Source organism: Pinus tabuliformis, chromosome 1_2 (assembly GCF_031772625.1).
Source record: "Pinus tabuliformis cultivar Carrire ecotype Pingquan chromosome 1_2, CPIR1, whole genome shotgun sequence".
NCBI classification, from domain to species: Eukaryota; Viridiplantae; Streptophyta; class Pinopsida; order Pinales; family Pinaceae; genus Pinus; species Pinus tabuliformis.
This window is the reverse complement of record NC_142298.1, coordinates 750228790-750252320: the sequence shown is the minus strand read 5'-3', so window position 1 is coordinate 750252320 and position 23531 is coordinate 750228790. Positions and strand designations below refer to the sequence as shown.

At 37.1% G+C, this 23531-nt stretch overlaps 1 protein-coding gene across 1 annotated transcript in view; it reads left to right on the top strand.

Moving 5' to 3' along the window:
• Nucleotides 1-20172, top strand: part of LOC149207949 (uncharacterized) — a 73842-nt gene extending 53670 nt beyond the window's left edge. The window contains 2 exon segments of the mRNA XM_089395894.1: nt 13599-17893; nt 18114-20172. Of these exon segments, the coding sequence (XP_089252020.1) occupies nt 13599-17893; nt 18114-19730 (5912 nt within the window). The 3' untranslated portion in view covers nt 19731-20172.
• The last annotated feature ends 3359 nt before the right edge of the window (nt 20173-23531 follow it).

The window sequence follows — 23531 nt, the reverse complement described above, 5'->3', positions numbered from 1 at the left end:
AGGAAACCATCCCCGTCCTAGATGTGATCATGCAAGAAGGCCTCTAGCTCGTTAATTTAGATTTCAAATAGTGCGGGGGACAAGGGGCAACCTTGTTTTACCCTAATAGTACTCCAACTAAAATCTGATCGCCCGTGTGCTATGCATAGATGACCAAGAATTGACTCATATAGATTCATAATGGCTGCCAAAAGGGTCTTTGAGATGTTATTCTCTCCGAGTTGTTGGAATGCACTAAGTGTGGGATGCAAAATTTACAGAACATGTGAAATGTAAGATGAAAAAGCTATGTATGGCATGGGAGTGGAAGCTATGCAGAGAAAAGGCTAACATGGTTCCTCTGCATGGTAAATCAAAGGAAATGAAAAATAAACTAAGTGTACCACTAGTGCGAGATAATATAAGAGTGTGGTTTGTGGGGTCCTTTATGTGGAATGTGGAGGATTAAATCCATGTGGGATGTGGAACGTGGAGTTAATACAATTTGAAAAGGCTAACATGGTTCCTTTGCATGGTAAATCAAAGGAAATGAAAAATAAACTAAGTGTACCACTAATACAATTTGAAAAGGCTAACATGGTTCCTCTGCATGGTAAATCAAAGGAAATGAAAAATAAACTAAGTGTACCACTAGTGCGAGGTAAATCAAAGGAAATGAAAAATAAACTAAGTGTACCACTAGTGTGAGATAATATAAGAGTGTGGTTTGTGGGGTCCTTTATGTGGAATGTGGAGGATTAAATCCATGTGGGATGTGGAACGTGGAGTCAATACAATTTGAAAAGGCTAACATGGTTCCTCTGCATGGTAAATGAAAGGAAATGAAAAATAAACTAAGTGTAGCACTAGTGAAAGATAATATAAGAGTGTGGTTTTTGGGGTCCTTTATGTGGAATGTGGAGGATTAAATCCATGTGGGATGTGGAACGTGGAGTCAATACAATTTGAAAAGGCTAACATGGTTCCTCTGCATGGTAAATCAAAGGAAATGAAAAATAAACTAAGTGTACCACTAGTGCAAGATAATATAAGAGTGTGGTTTGTGGGGTCCTTTATGTGGAATGTGGAGGATTAAATCCACGTGGGATGTGGAACGTGGAGTCAATACAATGGTTCTTCGCATATCGCAAAAAGAGACTTGAGAAAATGATGAAAAAGGGTATGATATGCATGTGGATTGTGGAGGATAGTAAGGTGAGGAGAAAAAAGGACTTCCTTCTGCATGTTCAATGACAGGTAAAGATTCAAACTTCAAACATGAAAAGGTATCAATAGAAGTGGGCATATAGGTTTTGAGCACTTGAATGAAATATATTGAAACATTTTAGACGAGCATTGATTGAGATTTCTTTGCAACATTTGATTGAGTGTTCAATTAGAACACTTGTAGAGAGTATCGATTTTGAGATTCACAATGATATGAGAAAAGAAGAAAAGCGTTCAATAAAGAGACATCAGATGACACACACACAAAAAGCTTAAAGGACAAGATGATGACTTAAGAATGATTGAACTGGTTGTATCCCGTAGTATAAGAGTTGCAAACAGTTCCTTGGGTTGTGACCTTAGAAGCTAGAAAGCAAATAAATGGTAGTTTAGTTGAAGCACGTTGCTCCATCATAGGGTGTTGTGCAAGGTGCAAGATGAGCAAAGGATAGACCAATCACCGCCTAGAGACACCATGGTGTAGCAATAGGGAGGACCATTGTTGTGTGGGTAGTTGAGTGTTGGAGACTCATTGAATGCACAAGCGCCTACCAGATCAAAGATGAAGGCTAAAGAGTAATTGGTCACTATAGAACCTTGTATATGTGTATCTTCATATACAGCTTGCGGTTGTTGCTGCTACTTTCCCTATGCAGACTGGTAGGCATGGTTGATGCACAATAAGGATAATTCTATAGGAGAAGAGTCTTGGGATGTTGTTGTACATTTACTTTGCGATGAATCAAGGCTTTGAGGGTGGGGGAGATGTTGGGAGGCCTTTTAAGGCTTTGTAATAGTCATGATATATTAAACATTAGACATTAGCATAAGTAAATATATGATGTATATGTAAAAGTGCATGATAAAGACAACCTATCAAATGATTAGTTGGAGTAGGTACAATTGCTCCAACCATTTCTATATTGTATAAATATTCATGAAGAACAAATAAGAACTCAATTGGTTAACCTTCCCAAACGCCTCTCTTAAGTATCGTGTGTATGCTTGATCTTTTTGTAGCAATGCAGAGTGTTCTTGAATACACGTGTGCAATCTAGAAGATTACAACAATGCCCTAAGATAAGGTGCCAACCTCTCCAACAATAAAATAATCATGAATGCCTTTGAAATTATGCCCAAGAGAGGAGCGTTCCATAATAAAGCCTCAAATAACCGCAAGTGTGAACGAGCACCAAGTGAAGTAGGGCACTCAAGCCATTAACCTCCAATACAATAATATGGATTAAAATGGATTAGTTTAGCCATTGAATAGTTAAGTCAACCTTCAAATGTGTACACAAAGGTTAATGCTCAAATAATACCATAGTCCAACCTCCTAATAGTCACCAACTAATTAAATCAACATGAACATGTGTACCATTTAGGGTGTGGTGCACTCCAACAAGTGTTGTACTGCCGAAACAATTTAGATCTCCTAGTAAAGATTGCCATGATAACAACATAATGATAAAATAGAGGGTCCGCCTAGGTTTGAACTTAGGGCACACCACCCAAGGACTATAACATGATTAATACCTCAACAAACCTTGGAAAGAGGCTTGATAATCAAATATGTATGTAGTATCCCCAAATCAAACCCAAAGTTAGGAAAAAGTATATCAATGAAGATACTAACATCATCAAACATATTCTACCTAGGTCATATCCAATAAATGTTATAATGTCAAGTCAAAATGCCTAGAGAAATCCCACCAAGGTAAAGTGCATCACTGTTATGCGACCAACTCACAAAATAGAAGAAAAGATAGATCGACGACTTCAAACTAAGCCTCTTCGAGGGGGAAACCTCTTTTACAATACACAAATGAACAATTCTTGGATGATTCAAATGACAAAACCTCCTTTCTATACATAGGAGTCTAAGGGGTCACAATATAATCAGAGTTGACATAACAATAATAATATAAGGGCAGAAAAATAACAATAGTGGGCTTCTATGGGGCACAATAATAACAATATGGGGACAACAGGGGCACAACAATAACAATAAGGGGCTACAATGACAATAGTAATGGGGGAATCACTAGTATTATAGGGACCTAACATGCCCCTCTCCTTCAAAAAAGTGTTGTCCTCAACGCTTGAGTAGTTATGGACGCTTCTGTATAAAATTCTCATCCTCCCATCTGGAATCTTTAGTGGGTAAGCTCTTCCACTTGATGAGATACTTTGAAATTCAGCGATTTCGTATTTGCCGAGTTCTTGTTTCTGTCACTGCTTCAGGTTCCAATATGATTTTTCCTTCCTCGTCAAGTTCTAGCAATATTGTTTGAACTGGGAGCTTGTCACCTATAACCTTATTTAAGCATGAAACATGGAAAACTGGGTGCACTCAGGAAGATGTAGGAAGCTCCAATTTGTATGCCATAGTACCAATCTTTTGCAACACCTTGTGCGGACCATAATACTTTGGTGATAATTTATTATCCTTCTTCGCTTGCTTGAGGGACATTTGTTTATATGGTTATAGTCGTAAAAATACCCAGTCACCTACATCAAAACTTCTTTCGCTGCGATGTTGATCTGCCTGTTGTTTCATTCTATTCTGCGCCAAAGTGAGGTTATCCTTTAAGAGTTGGAGAACCTGTTGTTGATGCTCGATGTGATCTTCCACTACTTGAACCTTAGAATTTTCTCTTAAAGATGTTGTGATGGACGGTGGATGATATCCATAAAGTGCCATAAATGGGGTCATTTTTGCTGCAATATGGAAGGAAGTGTTATACCACCATTCAGCCAGAGGCAACCACTTGACCCATTGTGTTTGTTTATCAGATACAAAGCAACAAAGATATCCTTCCAAACATTTGTTCACTATCTCAATTTGCCCATCAGATTGAGGATGATAAGATGAGCTATGAGCTAACTGAGTACCCAGATAAGAAAATAATTCGGTCCAAAACTTTCTAGTGAAAATGGGATCTCTGTCGCTTACAATAATCTTTGGGTTTCCATGTAGCTTTTGAATTGTTTCCATAAATGCAGTAGCAACTATACTAGCTTTAAATGGATGAGATAATGCACAAAAGTGTGCATACTTGGTAAGTCTATCAACTACCACCATGATGACACTCTTTCCTTCGGACTTGGGTAAACCTGTGATAAAATCCATTGAAACCTCCTCCCAACGTTGACTTGGAATGGATAAAGGTTGTAACAGACTCGGGGTCTTAATTGTCTCAATTTTATTTTGTTGGCAAACCAAACATTCCGCTACAAACTTTTGAATATCAGATTTAAGGCCATCCCAAAAAAAAATCCTTCTTAACCCAATTGTAAGTTTTTAAAAATCCTGAGTGCCCTCCTAAGGGAGAGGTGTGCAATTCGAGAAGAATCTTTTGTTTGAGTTGGGAATTCTTATAGAGGTATAAGCGATTTTTGTACCTTAACGAATCATTTTTACAGTTAAATGTATCAGATGTACTAGGATCTTGCAACAACTTTTGAATGAGTGCCCACACTTCTTCGTCATTCTTCCATTCATCCCTTGCTTCGTTTATCCAATCTGATTAGATGATAGAGATGGCACAAAGAAATGCTTTCACATCCTCATCTTTTTTTGAGAGTGCATCTGCAACAACATTTTGCTTCCCTTTTTTGTAGATGATTTCAAAGTCATAACCCAACATCTTTGTGACCCATTTTTGCTGCTCTTCTGAAAATAATCTTTGTTCTAAAAAGTATTGAAAGCTATCATGATCCGTTTTTACCTTGAAGTGTCTTCCCATTAGGTAAGGTTGCCATTTCTTAAGGCATGTAATATTGCCAACATTTCCTTCTCAAAATAGCTTTGTGTAAATACTTTCCTTTGATTGGACGATTTTTAAAAGCAATGGGTCTTCCTTCTTGCATTAAAAAAACACCAATTCCATTTCCTGAGGCATGACATTCCACAATAAAGGTTTTTGTGAAGTCTAGCGTAGCTAAGACCGGTGCTTGGCACATTGCCTCTTTAAGATGTTCAAAGGCCTTCGTTGCTTCCGGAGTCCAAGAAAATGCATCTTTCTTCAGTAATGTTGTTAGAGGTGCTGCTATTTTCCCATAATTCTTAACAAACTTTCGATAATACCCTGTCAACCGAAGAAATCCTTGCAGATGCTTTATGGATGTGGGGATTTTCCATTCCTTAATGGCTTTAATTTTGCTAGGGTCTACCTTAACACCTTCATGAGATACAATATGACCCAGATATTCCACCTCCTGTACTCCAAAGAAACATTTGGAGGTTTTTGCATATAATTGTTTCTCGTCCAATAGTTTGAGCACCTTGTCAACATGTTGAATATGATCCTTCCAAGACTTGCTGTAGATTAGTATATCATCAAAAAATACTAACACAATTTTTCTAAGGAAGGCTTTGAAAATGGAATTCATCAAACCTTGAAATGTAGAAGGTGCATTGGTAAGGAAAAAGGCATGACCAAAAATTCACAATAACCCTCATGAGTTCTAAATGTTGTTTTCGGAATGTCTTCAGTCTTCATTTTGATTTGATGATATCCTGAGCGCAGATCCAACTCGGTGAAGTAAATTTCTCCATATAATTCATCCAATAATTCATCAATGACGAGAATGAGAAATTTATCTTTAATAGTGAGCTTGTTGAGCTCCCTATAATATAGACACACGCGCCATGATCCATCCTTCTTGTGCACCAATACTACTGGAGCAAAGAAAGAACTTTGACTAGGTTGAATTATACCAGCCTTTAGCATTTTTGCAACCATACGTTCAATTTCACTCTTTTGGGCATAGCGTTATCTGTAAGGCCTGATGTTTGGAGGAACACTTCCTGGAATCAAACGAATAACATGATCATGATCACGAATAGCTGGGAGGCTTTTGGGAGTCTCAAACACCTTGGAATGATCGTTCAAGACTTTTTGGAGATTTGGAGAAATAGATGATTTCAATGTGGGAACTTTTAGTGAACATAATTGTGCAATTACGCCTCGTTGTTATTTCTTTAGAAGCTTTGTCATGCCATTAGAGCTGATTATCTTTCCCGGTTTCCCTGCGATACCCCTTAATTCAATTTCCTTTCCTTCCCAAAATTTTTTCAAGAAAATCTCTTGAAAATTAAAAGCTATGATACCAATGAATGTAGCCATTGGACTTGCCCATGGGGCTTTGGATTGACAGTGAATGGGTGCATTGTTAAGGCACTCCTTGTGATAGGTCACTGGTTCAAATCCCCCGTGGGTGCTTACCTACCAAAAAAAAAAAAGAATGTAGCCATTGGACTCCTAATACAACATCAACACCACCTATTGGAATAGAAAGCATAGAACTATTCAATACATATTCTCCCATGGATAGCTTGATATTATGGCACTTTCTAGAGCAATTTATGGTTCCTCCATTTGCAACCATCACTTGACACTTTGGTGTTGGATATAGGAAGAAATTCAATTTCTTGGCTATCTTACAATGAATAAAATTATGGGTACTACCCGAATCAATCAACACTATTACCTTTTTCTTCTTGATATGTCCTTCTACCTTGAGAGTTTGAGGAGTGGTAATTCTAATGCATTACAAGATATGGTTGGATTCATTTTTTCTTTCTCTAGGGTTGATTCCTGGGATATATCCTCTTCTTTTGACGTTTCTTGTTTTTTCTTCCTCTTCACAATCTATGTAAAATAATTTCTTCTCAGGACACTTATGACCTTTAATGTTATTGCTATCACAACTGTAACAAAGCCCTTTTGCTCTTTTTTGTTCCAATTGTTGTGGTGTCAACCTTGTAGGTTGTGGAAGGCTAGGGGCAACAACACTTCCATCTTTATAGTTGTGAGTGGTAGGCTTCCTTCTTGTCATAATTTTGCTTTCAATTTTTCTTACCAAGTTGAATGCCTTCTCCAATGAATCGGGTTCCCAAAGGCGAACCTCATGTTGGATGTTATCCTTTAAAGTCCCTATGAACACATCAATCCTATGCTCCTCTAGAATATCATTTACCCTTATATTCAATTTTTGAAAGTCCTTAATGTTCTCCACCATTGAACCCTTTTGTTTGAGATTTATCAATTGGCTAAAGAAGGTGTTGCTCTTGTATCCTCATAATGGACTATCATTTCCTCTATAAAAATTGAGTGATAATTTGTTTACGAGAGCAAAGCCATCGATACCATACAAACTGATTGGGTTCCAAATATAAAGTTGCAATGCGTACCTTTTGTGTGTTTTGCACATTATGGAGATTGAAATATTGTTCCATCTGTAGTATCCATGTTACGAGATCCTTGCCATCAAACTTCCTCATATCGATCTTTGGAAAATGGTGGGTCTTCATTCCAACGTTAGAGTCTATGGAATCATGATTAGCATTTCTTTTGTTCTCATCATGAGTTTCCTCTACTACCTTTTCGCCATTCAGAAGCCTTTCTTGTAGCAACTTTGTCAAACCTTCCTTCAAACCTTCTATGCCTTTCTTCAAATCTTCAATGTTGTCATTCTTCAAATCAAGATTAACATTTCTTTTGTTCTCATCATGAGTTTCCTCTACTAACTTTTCGCCATTAGGAATTATTTCTTGCAGCAATTTTGTCAAACCTTCCTTCCAACTTTCCATGTATTTCCTCAAATCTTCAATGTTGCCTTTCATACCATTGATGCCATTCTTCAAACCATCCATCTTAGCTTCTGTTACTTCTTGTGAAAGCGAAATTTGTTGCACTTGGTCTTGTAATTTTGATATATCATGTTGCATTTCTTCCTTTTCTTCATGTGTCATAGTAGAGCTTTTGGGTTGCTCTCTAGGTGTTTCCATTTTCTTTATTCGGGGCATCAACTAATGATAATTTTCTTCACTATGCCCTTTTAATCACTTTAAACTAATTTTTCAAACAAAACTTATGCAAATTTTAAAAAAGACTACACACATTTTTTTTCTTTGTAGGAGCTCGATATTGAATTTGATGTATCTCTGAAATTTCAAATCTTCAAGGTTTGAAATTTCTTCCTGTCGTAGACTTCTGAGTCCTCTTCCCAACCTCACAAGTCTGATCAAGATTGGGTTTTCCAAGAAAGAGTTATGCCCAATCTCCCACAGTGACCTGATTATACATTGGTTCAGTAGAGCGAACTTGTACAAAGTGCCACGTGCCACTGTTTCGACCTGCGACCCTGAAAACGATACCCAACAATCCACAATCTGTCCTCTTTCAGTATCTTCTTACGAAATTTTAATCCGATGTTCCAAGAGAAAGTTATGACGATTTTCCCAAGGTCACTTGTTTGGGATGGAATTCGGGAGCCTGCAAAAACCCTAACTTCCTTGGTTCATATCTCTGAAAATTTTGCGACAAACTGTCTAAAATGCGGACACGAAGTTCTTTGAGATGTCGTCTCAAATGGGTTTTTTCCAGCTTCTGAAGCTTCGTAGAAAAAAGTTACAGCGAAAATGCCACGATGATCTGTTTGATGCAGCGAAACCCTAGAATCCAAACCTTTGATACCAAATGTTATGCAACCAACTCACAAAATAGAAGAAAAGATAGATCAACGACTTCAAAATAAGCATCTTCGAGGGGGCAACATCCTTTACATTACACAAATGAACAATTCTTGAATGATTCAAATGGCAAAACCTCCTTTCTAGAAATAGGAGTCTAATGGGTCACAATATAATCAAAGCCAACATAACAATAATAATATAAGGGTACAACAATAACAATAATGGGCTTCTATGAGGCACAATAATAACAATATGGGGACAACAAGGGCGCAACAACAACAATAAGGGGCTACAATGACAATAGTAATGGGGGAATCACTAATATTATAGGGACCTAACAACTACCACAACACATATCATCTAGCCATGTCAACATCATAAGAGAGGGAGACAATAGAAATGCTAACCTATCCAATCATGAAGTATGTCCCCACCACATATGTAATGCTAGAAGGCCATGTAGGGTGCCCCCTCGTAGTGACAAAACCAATAATCATCATGCAAAAGTTGTGAAAATTTCCTTTGACGGCAATTAACTGGAAATTTATCTCATAATTGTTCTGCAATTTATTTGTTATTACGACAAATATTGATAAAATCACAATTACAATCTTCACCAAAAATAAAACCGACATAATTATTTTGGACTAAAAAGTCCCTGGAAAAACCCCGAAGGGAAAACCAGTGCAATAGATGAGGGTTTATTTTATTATTATGCAGTGATAAAAACCTGAGTACAATAATCTAGATGCCCAACTAGCAATCCTTCGAAAAATATATTGGCAAAATAATTTGGAGAAATTTTCTCCCTTTTGCAACAATTCAGCCTCCCTCTAGCTTGATCAAACTCTCTCCCTGGCAACTCACTCTGCTAGAATTCGCACTGTCTGGCTTGGAAAAATTGTACAACTTTCCAGCTAGTTCCAAATGAGCCGTCTTGCCTCCCTCTACCTCTGGAATGAAGTCGCTTTGCTTTCCGGTCAATCTTTCGGCCTCCAACAACTGAATCAACCTCCTTTCTTGCACTTAGCATTGAGTTCTGGCTCACTCGCAAAGGCCATGCGACCCTCTCTGCAGAACTATTTGGCCTTCTCTCTCCTACCAAATTGGCACTAGAGAGACACTGGAAAATTCTCCTGTCATCTGTTGCTGCTCCCTCAATCACTAGTGCTCCTCCACTGGCTTGAATTCTTCCCTCACTAAATCACTGTGCATTGGGAAATTCACACTGCGTGGCCTGGGAAAATCATATAGCTTGTCAGCTAGCTCTAGATGAGTCGTCCTGCCTCCCTCTACCTTTGGAATGAAGTTGCTCTACCTTTTGGTCAATCTTCCGATCTCCAACAACTGGATCGACTTCCTTTCTGGCACTTTGCACTGGGTTCTGGCTCACTCGCAATGGCTATGCGACCCTCTCTACAGAATTTTTCAGCCACCTCTTTCCTGCCAAACTAGCACTAGAGAGACACTGGAAAATTCTCCTGTCCTCTGTTGCTTCTCCCTTAATCACTCGCGCTCCTCCACTGGCTCAAATTCTTCCCTCATTGAATCACTATGCACTAGGAAATTCGCACTGCCTGGATAATTCGCTCTTCCTCTTGTTTCTCTCTTCATTCCATTGACTTGCTCTTATAATCTCTCGTTGGAGCTTCAACGGCTATGATTAGATCCAAATCAATGACTAAGATCATCTTAAACTCGATCCATGTGAATTTCTAGAGCATTCTCGATCTTCCTTAATTAATTCCCATTAATTAACTAATTTTCTTAAGTTAGACTTAGGAGAAATTGAAATGATGGCATATTAATTTCGTTAAAGCGTTCCACAAGCTTATCTCGTGAAACCTTTTCTGGGTTTTGGAGATCTTGTGTTCCTTAGCCTCCTAGACAAAATTGAGGCTAGAACACCTGTTTGATGCTACAAAATCTAACAAAAGTCGCTAGGAAACCCCAACAATCATGAAACATTTATCTTCTAACACCATCATCTTTGAACCCCTTAGGGGCCTAGACCCATCATTCAAGAACAAGTTGTAGCACATCCAAGATAAACACGTGTACCAAAACTACACTAAAATAAGGTAGCATACTCCACAACCATCACTTATGCAACCAAGGGGTGATAAACAAGGAAAGCACATATGAGAAGACCACCAAATTGGCAAGCATAATCACCCAATGAAGGAGAATTGAAGCTCCTCCAAAGCAAAGGCCTTCATCAAATGATCCAACACAATGAAGAGAAGGGTTCCATGAAGATGTATCCCCCCAAGTTGGTCCAAAGCTCCAAGCTACCGGCAATAAATTTCCATCGATGTGATCAAAATCACAATGTAAAACCTCGTACAATAGGAAGTGTAACACAACCAACTTTTTTTTTGCTTCAAGAGGTGTGTCTACAACCTAGTATGGGGTATATGTGTCATGAGTGAGGGAGTGCAACACTGATGTTGTGTTGGCTTTTCACAATATATATATATATCAAGCATTGAGAGGAATCAAATCCCTTAAGGTGCAAACTTTTTTGATGGTGCAAAAAATTGTGGAAGGTGTGCACCTTGAGGGATTTGATCCCTCTTGGCACTTGATGGACCTGGGGTTAAGGTGGATTTAAGTTGGTTGTATTAAAGATATGTACATATTGTTTTAATCAATAGTCAAAAGAAGATTTGATCTCAAAAAGTAGTGTGTGGAACAAGGGAAACAAATGTCCTAAAGCAAAACAAGATTTAGAAGAAATTGGGATATTATTATTAAGTTATGTTAGTGATATTGAGACAATGCTGGTGTTGGGGGTGGAACTTTATTCCAAGGCAAATAGAGGTTGCTAATTGGCTTTAACCACTTGTAGTGGCCCCTATCAAAATGAGTCTTCATTTGGTTAAATTTTTTTAGTTATCTAGATGTCTTTCCTTAGAGGTCCAGAGAAGTGCCTAATGTGTATCCGCAATGCTAGAGCATAGGTACCCTTTAAATGTTACGCATGTGTTTGGACCCCCTGCATCACAAAGATTTTGGTCCCTTAGCATCATAAACTCGTGGTTCATAAGAACAACTTATGAACAAAGTGATGGCCTAGATAGTTTAATTGCAACTACAAGAAGTTGGTTATATCTGGTATGTATGTTGGTGGCATCATGAACAAGTTATTTGCGACTGAAAGGTGGAATAGAGAAGATAATTGTTTAGTTGCAATAGAAATTCAAGTCACTTGTAGTTAAAAATATTAAAATAATGAGCTTGTTCCAATTGGAAGGCTCCAGTGGAGCTGGTGATAAATATTGGAGGGTGTTATAGTAAACTATTTCCATTCTGAAAGTTCCAGTTGTGTAATTGGAATGAACATCAGAAAATTGCCACGTGTGTTTCAAGGCCAACAACATAGCAGCTTGAATTTTTTCAAGTCAATATCTTATAACTTACATGCTTACAACGAGATGTATGAAAATTTTAGGAATAATTGCTATGCAAAGTAAGGTGATAGACATTTGCAATCATTAGGCAAGGTGGCTATTTTGCTGGCAAATGTTTTGGAATGACTTGTGTGGAGAACACTGGAAATGCTCATCTAAACTTCATGTGAGTTGAGTTTAAGCATCTGCAAGTCAAATTTTGCCATCGACTAAAAAAATGGCATTCTTGGCCACTGCTCAAAGACTTCCATTGTGTGTTTGATTTATTTTTTAGAGAAACTATTAACTATTTGTTGTTATTCTTCTAGTTATTGAACTCTGAACATTATTTAATCAAGTTGTTTCATCATGTTTATTCTCACCATTCATGTTCTCTGTGCAACCATTAATGAGGCTTTTGTGAGGAATGGAGGCAAATTTGGGCACTGGTAATGGAATTATTTGAAGACAGGCTATGTACTTCATTTTACTACATTAACATGATACAATTAAACTCTTAAAGGGATGTACTGTTTCTCTCTTAGCATGGTACAATCATATAATCTATGTAGCTCGTTGATACTTTTATCTAATTCCAAATGTGCTATTTAGTCGACGACAACATGTTTTTGCATTTAATTTCAATGTTCATTAAAGTTGTCATAAGCGCTTTTTTCCACCCTTATTATTACGTATCGTTCATAGAAGTTATATTGATGAATGTTTGGTGTTGCGTGGTGATTTATGTAGACATTGTTCAACATTTATTTTTCCCAAAATTTATTGCATTTAGGTTTCTACTGTGCATGTATAGTTGATATAAGGATTGAAACCCTTGTCTAAATGTAAAGGAAAGACAGTTCTTATTTATGGAAGAGGTAGGCAGAATGTGTGTAAAAAGTTGAGACATTTGTCATGGTTATGGATGTAGCCAGAAGTCCTTTAGGCAAGGCCATGCATGGATGGAAACCAAAATTCTTTCGGGTCAGGCATGCTACCAAAGGACACCTGGAATGAGGCCATGCTTATAGGACAAGGCTATGGTGCAGTCTCTCAAGCTTCAGTTGGATAGTGGCTTGTATTTTTGCAGTGGGATTCTAATCAGCTCACTTTGCTGATAGTCATGAATAGGCAGATGGGCTTATCTTCACTTGCTCATCCACTATTTATAATGGCTCATAGACATGAGCCCTGGAGTGTATAACTCGTTACCAGCCTGTTGGGGTCCATCAGTGCCCAAGTCCATTATAAGCTATAGCTATTACCTTGTCCCTGAAATATTTACCTTGTACTATTTCTTGCATTGTAATTATATTATTGGCGCAGAAGATTTTAGAAACACTATGTCACAAGGTGATTAATATAGGGATGTTGATAGTGTCTTTTGACATCTCCATTGGTTATCTATCTTATCCAATTCATAATTGTTTTGGAAAATATTGCAGTGCCTCTAAACAGTAAAAAGATACAATGTCTTTGATCTTCTTTTGGAGCTAATAACACTGCCCTGTCTGCAGATATGGATATCAAGATCCATGCCATGTTGAAGCTGATTGAAGAGGATGCAGATTCATTTGCCAAGCGTGCAGAGATGTTCTATAAAAAGCGACCAGAGCTTGTACATTTGGTTGAAGAGTTTTATAGAGCATATCGAGCTTTAGCAGAACGATGTGACCACATCTCTGGGGAACTGCGCCAAATGCATTATACCATGGCAGAGGCATTTCCAAACCAAATTCAACAGCAGAACAGATTGAGTCCTCTTGATGCTGATGAAATTATAAAAAGCATTTACGATCGGCAAAAGGCATCAAAAAGCCAGATGCGTAATAGGGCTGCACTATCTTTTGAAGAGGCAGAGGATGGAGGGGAAGTTACAAAATTGCAGGGTTCAAAGCAGGTGAATGAAATAATTACAGAATACAGAACCACTGAGAAAAAGGCATCACAGTTGCAAGAGGAGCTGAATTGTGTGCAAGAAGAAAGCCAGAAGATGAAAGAAGAGTCATCATCTCAAGCTGAACAAATCAATGAGTTGAAGGAGAAAGTATTTTCCTTGAAGAAGAAGAATGAAGAACTTGATCAAGAAGGACAGGTACTGAGACTGAAACTACAAGTTGAAGAAGAGGAGCATCAAAAACGTGAAACAGAAATTCAAAATTTGGAAGCAGAATTGCAGAAGTTCGAGGGGAGCCTTGGAAAAGGAATCCAGTATGAGGATGTGAGGCTGATATATAAACCCAAAGATGATGAAACAGTAAGTATGCAAGATGGGCTGGTTAGGAGGGGGGCTCAACACTTGGGAAAAGGAGAAGAAGAAACTCAGAATCTTCATCAAGCTCTTTCAAAGTCAAATGCAGAACGGGAGGCAATAATGATTCAGTATCAAGATGTCCTCAATCTTTATCAGACTTCTGAAAATAGGGCCAGGGATTTTCAGGTAAGACTGGCTCTTGCACAAGAGGAAAATAGCAAGCTTAAAGATGAGTTATCATCTGGAGCTTTACATTTGAATGCTGTAGAAGAGAAAGCACACCACTTGGAAAGGGAGAAGAATGCCCTTGAACAGGATATGGAACATTTAATCAAGAAGATGAGCTTGCTAATGGAAGAACTAACTTCTACACATAATGAGGAACAAAGTCTTAGAATAAGACTGCAAGAAGAGACCGCCCAGAACAGGAGGATTGATACAACTCTGAGAAGCATCCAAAAGGCATTGAGTCAATCACAGGCACAAGAGAAAGTTCTGACAGCTGAGATACAAGAGGGAACTGAGAGGCTGAAGGATGCACAAGAAGAAAACAAAAAGCTTAAAGAGGAGTTATCAACTGGAGCTCTACACTTGAAAGTTACAGAAGAGAAAGCACACAACTTAGAAAGGGACAAGAATGCCATTGAACAGGAGATGAAGCATTTAGTTAAGGAGATGAGCCTGCTAATGGAAGAACTAACTTTTACACGTAACGAGGAACAAAATCTTAAAATGAGACTTCAAGAAGAGACTGACCAGAACAGGAAGATTGATGTGGCTCTGACAAGCTTCCAGCAGGCATTGAGTCAATCACAGGAACAAGAGAAAGCTCTGACAGCAGAGATACAAGTAGGAACTGAGAGGCTGAAGGATGCTGGCAGAAAAATAAAGCTTCTAGAGGAAGAGATTTTCCAAAACCAGAACAAGAATGACGCTCTGGTGGAGCAAATCTCATCTGCATCAATGTCTATTAAAACTCTAGAAGAGGAAGTCTCTAAATTGAAGCAAGACAAGGTCAATTTGTTGGATGAAGTGGCGCTTCGTCTGGACCAGAGAAATGCTCTACAGCAAGAACTTTATTGCTTGAAAGAGGAAAGGAATGACCTAGACAGAAGATTTCAGATAATCACAAGGCAAATCGAACTATTAGGACTAGACCCAGAGAATCTTCAGTTGTGTTTTGTTAGTTTGCAAGATGACAATAAAAAATTGAGGGAACTTTGCCAAAACTATGAGGAGGAAAAGTTAGCAATGTCAAAGATTGCTGAAAAAGTAGAGGAGGAGCTTAGAGACAGAAAGACATATCTAGAAAATGTACTGTCATCTCATACAATAGAGGTACAGAGGCTTGGCGATGAATTGAAGAAGCAACAATTACTTGCCCAGGATCTGCAGGAAGAGAAGCATACCCTAATAGTTGAGAATCAACAGTGCACTAAGCAGATAAACATTCTTGAAGCAAATTTGCACAATTTCCAGAAAATGGTTTCTCAACTTGAAAGAGAAAACATGAACCTGAGCAGTGAGTTGAAAAATTTACATGGACACGTGGAACACCTCAACGAACAGCTATGCCTTTTCCAAAGTGTGAAAGAAAAAAATGAACATGAACTTACAGCATGCAGTACTCAAATAACCAATTTAGGAGAGGAGGTTTGCTTGTTAAAAGCAGAAAGAAATGACCTGAAGACCAAACTACAAAAAGAGACAGAAAAATGGAAAAACAGTCAGGTTGAGATAGGAGAGTTACGTGGCATTCTATGTCAAATGGAAAACAAAAACATCGCATTGTCAGTTGAATGTGAGAAACGTATCAGAGAGTATAAAGCCGTGGAAGAGAGGGTGTCAGAACTAGAAAGGACGATTCACATACAACAAACAGAAAATTTTTCATTGATGAATAACCTTTCCTCTGAAATGATATTTAAAAAGGAACTCAAAGTACAGATGGAGAAGCTTCGAAACATACTTTCTGTACCTGATATTGCAGGGGGTCAATTAGAAAGCACAAATGCTGAAAGCTTGCAGCTACTCAATATTATTTTTGAGAAAGTAAAAGACCTTCAAACAGAACTTTTACATGTTGAAGAAATTAAAAAACGTCTTTCCATTGTGGCGTTGGCAGCTAGTACATATCTAAAACATTTGAAGATGGAGATGTCTGTTTTGCAGTCAGAAAAAGCATCCCTCAATGAAGAGGCTGCAATCACATCTTGGCACTTGGAAAATCTGCAAAAGGAGATCCCCATTTTACAGGGGGTTACTCAAGAGCTGGGAATAGAATTAAAAGCCAGTGAAGAGAGAGAAGGAAACCTAAAAAAAGAAATTAAGCATCTGAAACATTCTTTAGCAAGTTCTCAAGATGCACATCTGATTTTGCAAAATGAGCATAAGAGAACTTTACAGGATTACAGTTCTGTGAAAATGCCAAATGATGAGTTACAAGGAATGTTGTGTCTTACTGAAGAGGAAAATCAAATATTTCTGACTGAAGCATTAACACAACTTAATCTTGTGACTATACTACAGGGTAACATTGCTCAAAGGGACAAGCATATAGAGCAATTGATGGAAGAATTAAGCAAGTTGTATGAGGAAAAGAAGGCACTTGAAAATGAGATCCAAACGAGTACTAGAAATTTGCAAATGTTACAAGTTGAGGTGTTGCAATTTCAGGAGTTGATACAAAGGTTCAATGAGGAGAAAAAACATGCAGATGCATTGCAGGATGAATTAAGTGTTGTTCAGGAAAAGTGTCGACAAATGGATGTTCAAATTCAAACTAGTATTGATCTGATAAAAGAAAAGGATAATATACTTGACAAACTCAGGCAGCAGCTACAAGTAGTTGAGGAAGAATACATGATGTTGGTAAGAGAGTTAGAGAGTGTCAAACAGGAACATGCAATGGGTCAAATGACAGTGAATGGACTTCAGCTGCAAGTGTCATCATTGACGGAGGAGATTATCGATCTCAAAGCTGAAATATCAGCTGCAGTTAAGGATAGGGCAACATTGAAAGATGAATTGCATGGCTTGCAAAGGGAGAGAGATTTTCTGAGCAAAAAATTGTCTTCTACTTCTGTGCAGGAAATTTTTTTACGAGAGGAATTTAAGCAGTTGCAAGAGGGAGGAGAGAATACAAGAAGACAACTGCAAAAGCAAGCTGAACAGGCCACAGTGCTAGAATTAGAAATTGAGAAGTTATATGGAGCCCTGCAATCTACATAGATAGAGAATGCATTGTTGAAATATGGAAATCAAAGTATGTATGAAGCAAGCAAATTGCTTGAAACAAGAACATGGGAGCTTCAGGAAGAGCTTCTTTCCCAGGAACATGAGAAGGAGAAACAACAGACTGAGACAATGGTTAGAGTTGCACAAATAAAAGAACTTAAGAGAATCATTTTTTATTTTGAAACAACAAAGAACAATGGAGGAGCTAAAGCTGCAACAATATTTGGCCTAATAGCCCCTATGAAAGAAGAAGTATGCTTGTTGAAGGAGCAAGTTTTGGATCAAATGAATATTTTAAGAAGTGACACTCACAAAATTAAGGTAAATGTTATAGATAATTTTTTTGTTTTTTGTTTTTGTTGTTGTTTATTAGTCTGACTAGTTCTTTAGGCCCGCTGAGGATATATCTGCCATAATAAACAATAGTAAATGCGTAAGACATGTATTCATATTGCAATGCAACTGAAGATCATATAAGAAACCATCTTCTAAACATAGGAAAATGAAAATTCTTACACTGAAACCTGAATCTATGTTTCAGGATAATCTTCTCAAGTGGTTTGAAGATGCTTTGAAGAAAATGCAGGAAACAAACATAGAACCATCTATGGAAGCAGAGAATCGAGCTCATGAGGTTCAAAAGTTGCAGGCAGATATTGATGCAGTTCAACACATTGTTATTGAACTGGAAAGAAAGAATCAGACAATGAAAGATGAATTGCAGAGAAGCATCAAAGAATGGTGGGATGCTAAGGTTAGATTAGAGGATACACACAAGAAGAAAATCCGTTTGGAATCAGAAAACAAATCACTGAAAGCAGAACTCCATGGACACACACAAAAAGCCCTTCAACTACAAGTGGAGAGGAATACTGTTGAAAACTTGAATTCCAAGCTCAAGGAAGCAAAAGAGCTTGAAATTTATGTTTCAAGGCTTCTTGAGATGGTCATTGGCCCACAGCCAAAACAAATGTCAGTAAACATGGAAAGCTGCCAACTTGCAGAGGATAAACTTAGAGAATTTTTTGAAGAACTTGTTTGCCTGAAACATGAGAATGAGAAACTTAAAGATTATTCCTTGCATATGTCTACTAAGGTTGATAAACTTGAAGATGCCTCAAGTTTAACATACAAAGAAGGGATACAGAGAAGGGATACCATCATGGAGAATGGTGAAAATAATATTAATCTATTCGAAGAGTTTGAGCTTCTTAGAGAGATGTGTAGAAGTTTAGAGATTCAAGTGCAGAAACTGAGTGAAAAAGCTAAAAATTTTGATACAAAGTCTCAGGAAGCACATAATTTGGCAATGAAGTTGGAGGGGTTGCAACCAGCACTAGTAGACACAAGACGGCTTCAAAAGCAAATTCGTGCTCTTCAGGCTCGAGTTAAAAACCTGAAACAAGAAAATACTCGACTCAAAGGTGAGTGCACTTCTAACAGATCACCAAAATTCAAAGAGGTTTTGCACATTAAAGAAGGAGATTTGGTCATAGAGGAATCACTTGCATTACAAGAGAAAGAGGTGGTGATTGATGAAGCTAAAGGCCCAGCAAGTACTGATGTTGTTGGGCGAGAGATTGATATATTGCAGGAGGAAAACAGAAAGTATTGGAACCGACTTAGCTTTGCTACAAAACAGACACAAAACCTCCAAAATGGAGTCCAAGAGTTGCAAAACAAAATGAAAAATTTGAAGCAGAACAATAAAAAACTGAAGGATGACAAATATGGGGGAATAGATTATAATTTGCTTGAAAAGCAGTTAAAAGAAGCCCAAGGGAAAGTCATGCAGCTAGTGGAGCACAATAATAGATTGAAAAAGGATCTCAAGTATGGATTTGCTTGGATTAAGAGAATGCAGGAGGAGATGAGTGGCCAGGAACACAAGTTTAAGTTTGCCGAAGAGATCTCAATATTAAGTCAGCAAAACAGCAAAATAGCAGAAAGGTTGGAAAATGGTTCAGAGAAAGCCCGGGTTTTGGAATTGGAGGTCCGAAGGATCCGCATTATTATCTCAAGGTTTCAACAGAAAATGTTGGAAGATGGGCCCAAGATCAGAGTTCCATTACGGGCATTCCTTGTTGGTGGAAGAAAGGAACAACCTTCCAAGCAACAAGCTCGTTGTGCTTGTATGCAACCTTCGATTGTTGAGTAGACAAGACTAAAGTTGCAATCATGTCATGCTGGTAATGGAGGGAGCTTGTAAATTTTGCAGAATCTCCTGCTAGCTGGTTGTTAATGGTCTCCCAGTTGTTTTGGGCAGGCATAGATTACTGCTTACATAAGAGCAGCATTCAGCAACTGTCAGTGATGTGATCAATTAGATGTTAACTATTCCACACTCATCAAGTGTTAGCTACTACCTTCTAACCAGCAAGGAGAGCTCACGGCTCCCCCTAACAATAATGTGTAATCATATTTCATATTTTTAGTCTACATACATAACTCCAATATTTTCACAAATAGTAAAATATGTACTCTATGTAACAGGTCAAGTCCAGCTCTTTTGAAAGAAATGATCTAATATTTCATCTTGCAGTTGTAAAAGTTCCATCAAAATGCTTTCTTGACTATATCTAAAAAGACTTTTTCCTAAACGGGCATATATCTATCACTAATTATTTTTATTTTCATATGTAAATTTTTAAAATATATTGTTCTCTTGGTTATTACAAAATTTTGGATGAACTAATTAGTAGATTTGATTGTCTTTGTTGTTGTGAGTGGATTCCTTTGAAATTTTTTGAATTTGGAAATGACAATGAAACAGTTAATTGAGAAGCAATGTACAGATTACAAGTATATAATTTAAATAAGAAAAAGAAAATCATATTTATAAGACGCAAGTTGGTTTGTTTGGAGTTTAGTCTTCACTAGGTTACTGGTTCAAATTTCATGGGGAGGGGTTCAGGGTGGAAGCCACTTTTGGGGATAAAAACTTTTCCATGAGGTGTTCAGACTCAAATGAACCTCACACAATCTTTGACAACATCTTGCAGTTGAAAATATTGTTCTTCCATCCAACATTAGGCTGGCCTTGGCAAGGGTCAACCTAACTTGAAAAAAGGGAAAAATCACATCATAATATGAGAAAAACATAATATTTGTTTTAATAAAACCTTAATTTTTCTCAAAGTTCAGCAGTGTAACATTAGGCTTATTGAAAAAATAAGTGATGCAGAAAGAATCTTAATTATATTAACTACAAAGATAACTACCAAGTTTGTTAAACTTGCTAATTTTTTTGATGGCCTGTATACTTGCAATGAACTGATAATTTTTAACACCTCCAAATCCCTTGTTATGGTGATTAGTTTTTCAACTTAAACTTCCTTTCTTACCATTCCTTTCTCTTACTGACCTTTTTCTTTTTCTAAGTCCTTTGCAACATTATAAAATCCAAAACCTCCATCTTTGTTTTCTGTAAAACTTGGTTGTAAGTTTGTAATTAAATTTAGACCTCTGCCTATTCTTTCCTTTCACCAATGATTCCTTAATCATTTCTTTCCTATGTGTTTTTTTTCAACCTAACTTTCTAAATCTTAAATTTTATAGTACTTTTATTGCCTATAGATTGGACAACTAGTCTGGGAATACCTCTTTTCAAGAGCGGCGACGTCAATAATCCCTCCAATTATAGGACCATCATGATAAACCCTTTGTTTGCAAAGCTATTTGGAAGCATGCTAGAAAATAAAATTAGCAAGTGGGTAGAAGAAAGAGATAAGCCCGCTGAAGGGCAAGCAAGTTTTAGACCTAAACATTCCACAGTTGATCATTGTATAACTTTAAGGCACATCATTGAAGAAGTTTGAGAGAAAAAGGAAGAAGTCTTTTGTTGCTTTGTTGATTTCAGAAAAGCGTTTGACATGGTTTCTAGGGATAAGCTTTGGCACAGAATGGATGAACATGGGGTTTCTAAACATTTGAGAGCAGCTGTGCATAGGCTGTATGAAGAGGTGAAAGTCAAAATTAGAACTTAAGCACAGACATTTTTGAAAGTTTTAGAAGCGATATTGGGGTCAAGCAAGGTTGCCCACTTGTCTCATACCCTTTTTGATTTATATATCGACAAGCTTGAGGAGTTGCTAAATTCGCAAGGGGGTGATGGTATCTATTTGGGCAAGTTTGTTATAAGGTATTTTTTTGTATGCAGATGACCTTATTCTGATTGCTAAATCGACTCTTGGTTTGCAAGAGCACTTACTATCCCTTGAGCATTTGTAGAAGTGTGGGGATGCAAGTCAATATCAACAAAACGAAATTAGTGATTTTCTAAAAAATAGAAAACATAACCAACATAAGTTCTACTTTGAAGGCAACATTCTGGAAGAAGTTGCGGATTACAAATACCTCGGAATTGACTTAAACAAAAATCTAAGCTGGGATGGTTATAGAAAGAAAAGAGATTTGGGGGGCTGGAAAGCATTTTATGTTTTTCAAAATAGGTGTAGAGTTATGGGACTGGAAAACCACTCAAACTCTTTTTGGGTTTTTAGCGATTTTGGTGATTCTCTATGGTTGTGAACTATAGGCCAGCAATACATCTGACATGCAGTGGAAACAAATTGAGAAAAACCAGAAGTATTTGATTACAAACAAATTCAAAATTAAAAGTGCAGTTCCTTATGCTATCTTGTTAAGTGAAACATGGTCTGCTCTTATTGAAACAATTGCTATGGTGCGAGTCATAAGGTATTTAAAAAAATGAACAAATGGAAGAAGGTAGATAGCCTAAGGTTGTTTTTAATGACATATTGTGTAGTAGAAAAAAGACTTGGATGCAACAAAATAACAAATGGTTACTTTAAATGGGGTATTTGCTTGAACACGTGTCCCATAAACAGCGAAGAGATTAATGCTTTTGTTATAGATAAGTTCCACAAGCGTACTTGGGATAAGGAGCTAGGAAGAAATAAAAAGTACTATATTGAAGTGTTTAATCCCACTCATAGTCATCAACCAAAAGCATACATATAGGCCAATATCTCTTGGAAAAGGCCAAAAGGCCAAAAGAAGGGTGGGAGGAAAGAGTATGCATTTTTTGTTCTTCCGGAAAAGTGGAAACATAAAAACATTTCTTTTTAGAATGTGAGGCCTTCAAAGACAACATGGAAAGTTATGCGGATATGCTGGCAACTAGTTCGTGGGATAATCTATATTTAGCGAGGGGTTTGTCGAGAAGTTGGGAGCATTTATTGTGAGGCTTCACATAGAAAAGGCCAAATACATCACGCAGATGAAGAAACAATCTGTACCATAGACTCTCTTTAACCTCGTGGACGTTAAAATATTTTTTTTTTAATTAATTAATTAATTTATTATTATTATAATTTTTTAAGTTATATAATTAATTTTTAAAATATATGAGAATTATTATCAAAGTAAATAAAAAATCTCTTTTTTAAATAAATATCGTGTTTTTTTGTTTTTTATTTAATATTTTATTTCATTTCCCATTTCTTCATATTCCCTCTCCTCTCTTTTTTATATAAAAATCCCACCTTCTAAGTCTGCTAACATTTTTTCAATCATTCCAACCTTCTCTTTTTTGGTGATTGATAAAGTTTTGGGTTAAAAATAGCTGTATATTTAACAACATAACCATTGTTATTATTCAAAGTCTACATTATAATTACTGTGTACATTTTATTAATAAAAATGAATTTATGAGGTGTAAGTTATAGATAACCCAATTTAGATTTACAATATAATTACTCTGGTGTACATTTTATTAATAAAAATGAATGTACGAGGTGTAAGTTATGGTTAACCCAATTTAAAAAAAAGGTGAATAGTAGGGATGCTGCTCGTCTTGCCTATAGGAAATAAAGAAGGTAACCAAAAAGTTTGTGGCTCTCTAGATTTTTTTCCTGTATTGACAAAGTTTAGGGTTTTTTGGTAGAGGCAGTCATGTTCTAGCTGTTAGTCAGCTTAGGGATGATTGGTTTTTTTT